Source organism: Taurulus bubalis, assembly GCF_910589615.1.
Source record: "Taurulus bubalis genome assembly, chromosome: 16".
Classification (NCBI taxonomy): Eukaryota; Metazoa; Chordata; class Actinopteri; order Perciformes; family Cottidae; genus Taurulus; species Taurulus bubalis.
The window spans coordinates 22,833,400-22,843,045 of record NC_136604.1 but is presented as its reverse complement, the minus strand read 5'-3'; the positions used below and the strand labels follow the sequence as shown (position 1 = coordinate 22,843,045).

At 39.8% G+C, this 9,646-nt stretch overlaps 1 protein-coding gene across 1 annotated transcript in view; it reads left to right on the top strand.

The window, feature by feature from the left end:
* Positions 1-1,223: 1,223 nt before the first annotated feature.
* Positions 1,224-9,646, top strand: part of atf6b (activating transcription factor 6 beta) — a gene marked incomplete at its 5' end in the record, with an annotated part of 13,038 nt that continues 4,615 nt past the window's right edge. The window contains 9 exon segments of the mRNA XM_079232144.1: positions 1,224-1,296; positions 5,640-5,719; positions 5,855-5,936; positions 7,017-7,076; positions 7,182-7,261; positions 7,509-7,680; positions 8,049-8,186; positions 8,334-8,512; positions 9,394-9,573. Of these exon segments, the coding sequence (XP_079088270.1) occupies positions 1,224-1,296; positions 5,640-5,719; positions 5,855-5,936; positions 7,017-7,076; positions 7,182-7,261; positions 7,509-7,680; positions 8,049-8,186; positions 8,334-8,512; positions 9,394-9,573 (1,044 nt within the window).

Genomic DNA, 9,646 nt, shown 5'->3' with positions numbered 1-9,646 from the left:
AAAGTGAGAAGCGGGCGCGGATGAGACTCATGCAAATGTTTTCTGTTGGGAAACGTGACGCTCAGGTCCAGACAACATGGTAATGCCTTCAATAATGTGGCAAACAGTCAACAAGAAGTTTAGAAAAGGAGATATGAGAAGAAGAAAAAAACCCCTAGCTGCTGCAGTTTGATTCAAACCAGAACTATACGCTGAATGCGTCCATATTTTTGCAAAAACATGCATTTTTTGTGTGTAGTTTTATATGTTTGGCCCACATCCTGAGCTGATCTGTTCATCTTTCTTTACTTTTGATTGTTCCAGAGGTTTATTTTTCATTTAATACACTGAAATAACGCATTAAAAGCAGTTAATTCTCAAGTAACACAAATACACCATTATGGAAGGGGCTGGTTTATTTAATTTATGAACATTTTGGAAAATGCACTCATGTTCCTTCTTTTTCAACAATAAAAGGAGAATACGTGCACCAAGAACTAAAGGTGACGTGTGTTAAGGTCATTTGCATGAATAATTTAGGGGGTTTTCAGTGCAGCAGCTCTCCAGCCGCCATGCTTCAGCTTGTCCTCGTGTGACCCTCAGGAGCTATCTCATTATTATTATTCAAAATGTCAAATGTTAGTCATTTATTAATAAGCATGATGTATATTTGTGTCAGTCGTCATCTGTGTTATCTGGTGTGTAGTGTGGAATAATGCAGTGTTACTTTCAGTCAACGAAAACCCCGTTGTTGTTGTTTTTTTGCTGATGAGCCGTGATTGGCCAGCGCGCCTGTCAATTCAACGCGGAGGGCCCGGAATTCCTTCGCGTCTATTGGTGGTTGTTCCTGTCCATCAAAACGCGCTGTTGCGATTGATCCAAATCACCCTTCACGACGGCGCTCAGTGACTCATCTCATTGGTTCCCCGCGTGGTCAAATCCCACCCTCCTTCGTTTCTCATTGGCTGCTCCGTTTCAAATGGGCGGAGACTTTCCTGGAGGAGGAAAAAAAACTCGTTTCCTTGTCTGTCATATGCGAAGCGAAGAGGAAGAGACGATTAATCAACTCAAACGGATTAAATATCACTTTTCCGACGCAGGGAATACAACTTCACCGCGACCTATACATGTATCTAATGCTCGGCATCACCCGGGAACCTTAATGCTAAAGCTAGCGGCCATATTGTGCGTGTTTAGCCCGCTGTTGTCACCCATCTGCCCGCTCTCCGGACGCCTTTGTGGCGATGAGTGCGGATCTGCTCTCGGACCTGGACACGCGCTTCTTCGCCGATAACCTGCTCACGAGCGCGGACTGGGGTGAGTTCACGCGCGCTTCCTCTTCGTCACGTTTTATTTCGAGAAAATAAGCTAACGTTACGTGAGCTGCACGCGGTGGGTGTGTGTGCGCGTGCGCGTGTGTTTATTACGCTTCCTCAGTCAGCGGAAGACCCCGGATGTGTCAGTTTGTCTTCTGGTGGAGGAAAGCGTGACGTCACACGTTTTAAAAAAACACCATGCTTCTCTTTATTTCTCTATCTGTCTATATATATATATATATATATATATATATATATATATATATATATGTGTGTATATATATATATATATATATGTGTGTATATGTATTTGTATACATGTATGTGTGTGTGTGTGTGTATATGTATTTGTATACATGTGTGTGTGTGTGTGTGTGTGTGTGTGTGTATTTGTATACATGTGTGTGTGTGTGTGTGTGTGTGTATATATGTATTTGTATACATGTGTGTGTGTGTGTGTGTGTGTATATATGTATTTGTATACGTGTGTGTGTGTGTGTGTGTGTGTGTATATATGTATTTGTATACGTGTGTGTGTGTGTGTATATATGTATTTGTATACGTGTGTGTGTGTGTGTATATATATGTATTTGTATACATATGTGTGTGTGTATATATGTAGATTGTAAAAGGTGTTATTCTGGGCGACATCTTTAATAAAAAGCACTTTTCTGAATGTACTTTGGGCAATTCACTGCTTGTTTTTAATACATGTAATGTTTTTTTATTATGAATCTACCAGGTAGATGTTTAAGTTAATGAGACCAGATGCAGTTGAGCATCCAGACAGAAAAGTGCCCCCTTAAGTACACAAATACAGAAATACACAAATACAGCTTAGAATGAAACAACAAGGGTTTTAAATACACTATACACACAATCTGCTCAGTACACACTGTGTGTATAAGTACACTTTATACACAAAGATTGTCTTACAGCATCAGGTGTGTCACAGAGACAGTACATACACGTCAAAAGAGAGATATATTTATATTCTAGATATCTTTGTATGTAGAATATACACTAAAAATAAAGTATTCAATATATACTGTAGATCAATATACATAATGTAGACGGCAGTATACATAAGAAGCTGCTTGTTTTATTTAAGGACACTAAATGTTTGCATAATAGGATGTTTGTTTTGTTATAATAATAGTTTGTCTGTACAAACTGTGTGTATAAGTACGCTTTATACACAAAGATTGTCCCTCATAAGTGAGGGATTATGGGTATTTATGTCGCATTAAACTAAATCCTATAAAATAAAGAGATACTGGTGAACTCGCTGATTTAAAAAAGAGATAATTTTATCAAGAGAATTGATGATGAATAATATAAGATAAGTGATGATGATGAATTATTTATTGTGTTCAGAACCCATTAAATCTCATCCCGGGAGCCGTATCATATTTATCCTTTTAATTATGTAATAACAATTGATGTTGTTGTTGTTATTATTGCGTGAGAACCAATTAGAGGCAGACAGAAGTGAAATATGTCCTCCAGCTGCTGCTGACTCGTGTCTTTACTGTTTTGTTTGTACATTTAACAGGAGACTTCTTCTTCTTCTTCTCCATCAGTCGATAAACTCGATCAGAACAGATTAGATGAAACTTTATTGATCTCTGCGAGAGAACGGATGAAGCGAGACGGAAAACACAAGACATTTAATATAAAGAACACTGAAGATAATTAGAAGAAAAAACAGTTGATACCTTCCACAAAATCCTTTTTTTTCATCATAAAATACTTTTCATGTGATGTATTTTCTTTTCTACAATATTTATTTTATTAATTTGCAGCGTCTAAGATTCAGTTTTTGTGTCATCTGTTAGTTAATTATTACGGATTGAATTATTTGCTTTGTTCAAAAAGAAAACTACATTTCAGATAATGTTTGACATGGATACAATCATAAATACTTGCATTCATAATATTCCTAATATAGTGCAGGCACATCTAATGCATATATTTAAATACATTCTGATATTAATATCCTGATCCTGCTGTGGATCAATACTTCCCGGTGTTTGTTCTCAAAGTCCGGGTCGTAAAGCCTGGCGGGACCTTGCTGTCAGGCGAGGTCACGAGAAACTCTCGTCTGGTTTGTTTAAAGTCACGTCATCACTTCGCCTCAAATATGAGAAAATATTCAGGAAAAACATAAAGGCCATGAACTTCGAGGAGCTGGTTTTACTGCAAGAACGACCGGAAACGAATCAGCTGTGAAGCCGAGTAATTGAGGAATGAACTGATCGCCTCATTTGTTGTAAACATCAATAGATCTGAAACGTATTATTCATTTAGTCCAGGGGTCAGAAACCTTTCCTATCCAAAGAGCCATTTTGCCCTATTTTCCACCAAATAAAGATCGTCTGGATACACAAAAGCTATTTGATATCATAGCTTATAAAGTTGTATATATAGTCATAATATATATATATACAAAAACTATTGTTTGTTGTATTCAGGAAATTATAGAAGAAGAATAAAGACAATTCTTGACATTGTATTGCTATTTTACCTGTTATAACTATCAAGAGGAGAGAAAGAAAAACAGTCGTGTGTCGGCTACATTGAGGTCAGTTGAACACACATCTTGACCCCTCCTCATGTGCGTGGCTCATGGGATAGAGCGGCCGTCCTGTGACCACGAGGGAGTAGGTTCATACCGTCCTCCTCAGTGTGCATGTTGAAATGTCCTTTAGCAAGACACTGAACCTGCAGATGCTCCTCTTCACCGCAGCCCACTGCACCTAGAATGCTAGTATGGTTTTCATGTTATAACTTATTATTTAAATAAAATAACTCTGAAATAAATAGGCCATGTCCACACTACTGCGTTTCCATTTAAAAGGCATATCGTTTGATACATTTCAGAAAATGCTGTGTGCTTGTTCTAGAATTACTAATAATTTCTCGCCACATATCGAGCAGACAGGTCAGCAGCATCGTTGGCAGTGAAAGCAAATTAATACGTCCGCGCAGAATTAAACTCTGTATTTTTAGCCGTGACTTCTTTTTTATTATTATCCGTTGACCATTTACTGAGGGCGGGGCTCTGCATATCACGAGTAGCCACCTGCAGGGAAAGACGCTTGACAGCGGCGTGACAGGATGTGACGCATTTTTAGTTAAAAACTAAATCAAAACTCTTTTTTTTCAGTGTCACAGTATCACCCCGAACTCCAAGATAAGAGGTGTTCCCTTTGGAAGATTGTCCACAGGGAAAAATAAATAAAGATATCTTTATTTATTTTTGTCAAAGCCTCAGGGAGCCGCACCAGAGGGGCTGAAGAGCCGCATGCCGACCCCTGGTTTAGTCTGTTGTTGTTCTCATTGAAGTCGTCAATTCATTGTTTTCTTCATGAAAATGTGAATAAAACCCTTTTTAATGTTTTAAACTCGGCTTAAAGAAGTTCAGATCAGGTTTGTGTAGCACGGATTAAAATGTGTTGCGACGATCAATAATCAATAATGTAAAACAACAAGAAAATAACATGTTTTAGCCTTTTTTACTTATTCTTTAAACGGATGAATCATAATTATTATATTTTTTTCTCCGAGACGAGGCCTTTTGCAGCTGCTTAATCAATAATGAAGAGCAGCAACAATTATGAAATTCATTAATATTAATCTTTTGATAGATTACTAGTTTTTAATATGTTTTTTTAAAGCAACAATTCACTGGCTCCGGCTTCTCTTCGTCTTCTGTGAAGTTAAACTGAATACATTTTGAGTTTTGACAATAAGTCTCGCATTTAGTCGTCAATGACATTTAATCTGATCTGGGTAGATTTCTCCCGGTTACATTTTCTTTTGACATTATAGAGCAAACAAAACAATTTAGTAATTATTTGAGAAAATAAATGCTCCTCAATGTTGTGATTTATTCGTAGCTGTTTATTAGTTTCTGATTCACTTCTATAAATGTTGTATTTATACTTCTTGCTTTCTCTTCTTGAGACGTTAAAGAGAAAAATGTCAGAGAAACCTCTAACAATAATAATTATAATGAATATGCTAGCTGGACGATGCTAATGCTAATTCCTACAGCCTATTAACATACTGGACGATGCTAATGCTAATTCCTACTTTGCATTAACATGCAGGACGATGCTAATGCTAATTACTACTCTGTATTAACATGCAGGACGATGCTAAAGCTAATCACTACTCTGTATTAACATGCAGGACGATGCTAATTCCTACTCTGTATTAACATGCAGGACGATGCTAAAGCTAATTACTACTCTGTATTAACATGCAGGACGATGCTAATTCCTACTCTGTATTGACATGCTGGACGATGCTAAGCTAGTCTCTGGTGTCTCTCCCCAGATGCCTGCCTCTACCAGTGTGAGAGCATGGAGGAGGGCGAGGACGTCGACGTCGGCCGTGGGGTGAAATTCGAACCGGCGGTACGGAGACAAAAAAAACTAGACACACACACACACACTCACACTCACTCACTCACTCTCACTGACTAATTCAGCTGTTGTTTGGCCTAACTTTCCACCATCTCTTCGTCTTCTTCCTCTTCCTCCCTCTCACAGTTTGACAATGACCTCGTGCTCACCCTCGACCCTGACAACCCCACGTCGCCGTGGCAACACCTTGACGATAACCTTCTCACAGGTACGGGAGGGGGGACACCTGTACACACCTGCAACGCTTCACCTTAACACCTTTTGCAGCACTTTAATACATCTTATGAATTTATTGTAAAACAAAATGTAAAGGCTCAGTTTATCTTCAGAATAAATCCTTCAGAAGCAACTTTATGGAGGTTTTTATGCCGTATAAATAGTTTTTATGCCATATAAATAGTTATTAACATGTTTTAATGGCGTATAAATAGTTATTAACATGGTTTTGTGCCGTATAAATAGTTATTAACATGTTTTTATGCCATATAAATAGTTATTAACATGTTTTTATGCCATATAAATAGTTATTAACATGTTTTAATGCCGTATAAATAGTTATTAACATGTTTCTTTGCCGTATAAATAGTTATTGACATGTTTTAATGGCGTATAAATAGTTATTAACATGGTTTTGTGCCGTATAAATAGTTATTAACATGGTTTCATGCCGTATAAGTAGTTAATAACATGTTTTAATGGCGTATAAATAGTTATTAACATGTTTCTTTGCCGTATAAATAGTTATTAACATGTTTTAATGGTGTATAAATAGTTATTAACATGGTTTTGTGCCGTATAAATAGTTATTAACATGTTTTTATGCCATATAAATAGTTATTAACATGTTTTTATGCCGTGTAAATAGTTATTAACATGTTTCTTTGCCGTGTAAATAGTTATTAACATGTTTTAATGCCGTATAAATAGTTATTAACATGTTTTAATGGCGTATAAATAGTTATTAACATGTTTCTTTGCCGTATAAATAGTTATTAACATGGTTTCATGCCGTATAAATAGTTATTAACATGGTTTCATGCCGTATAAATAGTTATTAACATGGTTTCATGCCGTATAAATAGTTATTAACATGGTTTCTTTGCCGTATAAATAGTTATTAACATGGTTTCATGCCGTATAAATAGTTATTAACATGGTTTCATGCCGTAGAAATAGTTATTAACATGGTTTCATGCCGTAGAAATAGTTATTAACATGGTTTCATGCCGTATAAATAGTTATTAACATGTTAAAAGCTCAACTTGATGTTTCTGTCTTCTCTCTGAAGGGGAAGCCCCCGTGATGAAGAGTGAGATGACGATCACACGGCCGCTACCAGTGGAAATGTGTAAGTTACACACACACACACACACACACACACACACACACACACACACACACACACACACACGTGCGCGCACACAGGTGTGTATTAACCTGTTTGTGTGTCCAGTGTTCAAGGTGAAAGCCGAGCCTCCGTCTCCGGCCTCCTCGCTCGGCTCCGACTGCTCTTCGCTGTCCCCGGACCCTCAGGTGTGTTTTAACCTGACAGGTGTCTTTGTCTTTGTGTCGCTTTACTTTACACCGTGTGGCTCATGCAGAACATTCACGTTAACGTATATTTAAATGGGACACATAGAATCAGTTCCATCTGGATGTTTTTTCACATTAAAAGCCTCCTGAAAGGGCTTTTAATGTGAAAATATACCGGATACGTCGACTATAAAGAATAAAGTCCTGGTTTCCACTGCTTGAGAACGTGTTTCTAACCTCCGTCCAGATCTCCGTGAAGGGAGAGAACCCTCCCACTCCTCCCTACATGTACGGAGACGTGCTGTCGCCTCCGCTGGGCTCCTTGGAGATCACCGTGGCAACGTCAGCCGTGCCCAAGCTGCAGCTGCAGACGGCCATGCAGACGCCCGCGGTCATCAGTGGAATGCAGACGCAGGCCGGTGGGTTCAGACGGGAGAAAACAAGTACATCAAGCTAAACCCGTTGTACTTGAAGTATTTGTAACCGAAAACACAAGTTTTAACATATTTTTATGCCGTATAAATAGTTATGAACATGTTTTTATGCTCTATGTATGTGTGTGTGTGTGTGTATGTATGTATGTATGTATGTATGTATGTATGTATGTATGTATATATATATATATATATATATATATAGTTGTTAACATGTCTTTATACCGTATAAATAGTTGTCAACATGTTTTCTTGCCGTATAAATAGTTGTCAACATGTCTTTATACCGTATAAATAGTTATCAACATGTCTTTATACCGTATACATGTCTACATACATGTCTTTTCTTGAAGCTCTGCCGGGTTCGGCCTCGCTGAAGGCCGGCTCCATCCTGAGCACCAAGCCTCCCATCCAGCCCAGACCGCTGTGCGTCCCCCAGACCCAGACCCTCATCCTGCAGGGCCTCCCCCCTCTGGACCAGAACCGAGCCGGTGAGGAGCGTTTGTGTTTCATGACGATTCTTTTAAACCTCAAAGGATCTGAGAACTGACGACCCGTCTCTCTGCTTGTTCCTCTTCCCCCTCTTCTTCCTCTTCCCCCTCTTCCTCTTCCTCCTCTTCTCCCTCCTCCTCCTCCAGTCGTCTTGTCTCCGTCCGTCTGTCTCGGCTCGGCTCCGGCCGTCGTGAAGATGGAGCCCGTATCTCCCAGCATGCCTCAGCACTGCTCCGGCCCCACGGCTCCGCCCACCAGCAAGCCCATCGTGCCGGCCACGACGGCGGCGGCGCCGTTACCCGGCAACCACTCCAACGACATCGACGTGAGTGAAGGAACCGTCGGCCATGTTGGATCGTTTCTTAATAATGAAGTCATGAATAATGAGGTCATGAGGAACCGCCTGCAGCAGGTCGGTGGAGGAAAGGAAAGGACCAGGCCGTCCACATGAAGGGAGGAGGAAAGGAAAGAAGGAAGGATGGATGGAAAGAAAGGAAAGACAAAATGAAGGGAGAAGAAAAGGAAAGAAGGGAAAGACGAGATGAAGGAAAGGACAAAAAAGAATAAAGGAGAGACATAAAGAAAGGGAAAAACGGATAGAAGGAGGAAGGAAGGAAGGAAGGATGGAAAGAAAGAAAATGAATCAATGAAGGAGAGGGTGGAAAGAAAGGAAAGATGGAGAGGACAAGAAAGAATATAAAGAAAGGAAAAACAGATGGAAGGAATGATAGGAAGGATGGAAAGGAACAAAGGACAGACAGAAGATAGAAAGGAAAGGAATCAATCAAGGTGGGATGATGGAAAGAAAAAGAAGAAGGGAAGGAAAGAAGGAGGGATGGAAAGAAAAGAGTGATATGAAGGGAAAAGCGGATAGAAGGAGAAAGTAAATAAGGAAGAAAAGCTCCATTTAAATGTCTTTATTATTATTATACAGAGAAACTCGATACGTTTTTAGATGCGTTAGAATCAGAAAGTCTATGCTCATAATTAACGTTTAATATAAATCATGTTCATCTTCTGGCTCGTCGGCCATCTTTAGGACTGGTGGCTTCACAGCTCGTTGACCTGAAGAACGTTTTAGAAACATTCAAATATTTCTCTGGGCTTTTCCATCCCTTATTCCTCTTTCTCCTCCTCCTCCCGCTCCTCCCTGTCTACTTTCTTCTCTTCCTCTTCCTCTTCCTCCTCCTCCTCCTCCTCCTCCAGATGAAGGTGATGAAGCGGCAGCAGCGGATGATAAAGAACCGGGAGTCGGCGTGCCAGTCCAGGAAGAAGAAGAAGGAGTACCTGCAGAACCTGGAGGGTCAGCTCCGGGAGGCGCAGCAGGAGAACGAGCGCCTCCGCCGGGAGAACCAGGCGCTGAGGGAGAGGCTGGCCGGGAAGGAGGTGAGGAGGAGGAGGAGACTCTTCATCCTCTCTGTCAACGGTGTCTCCTTCTTAAGAAGCTACTTAATAATGT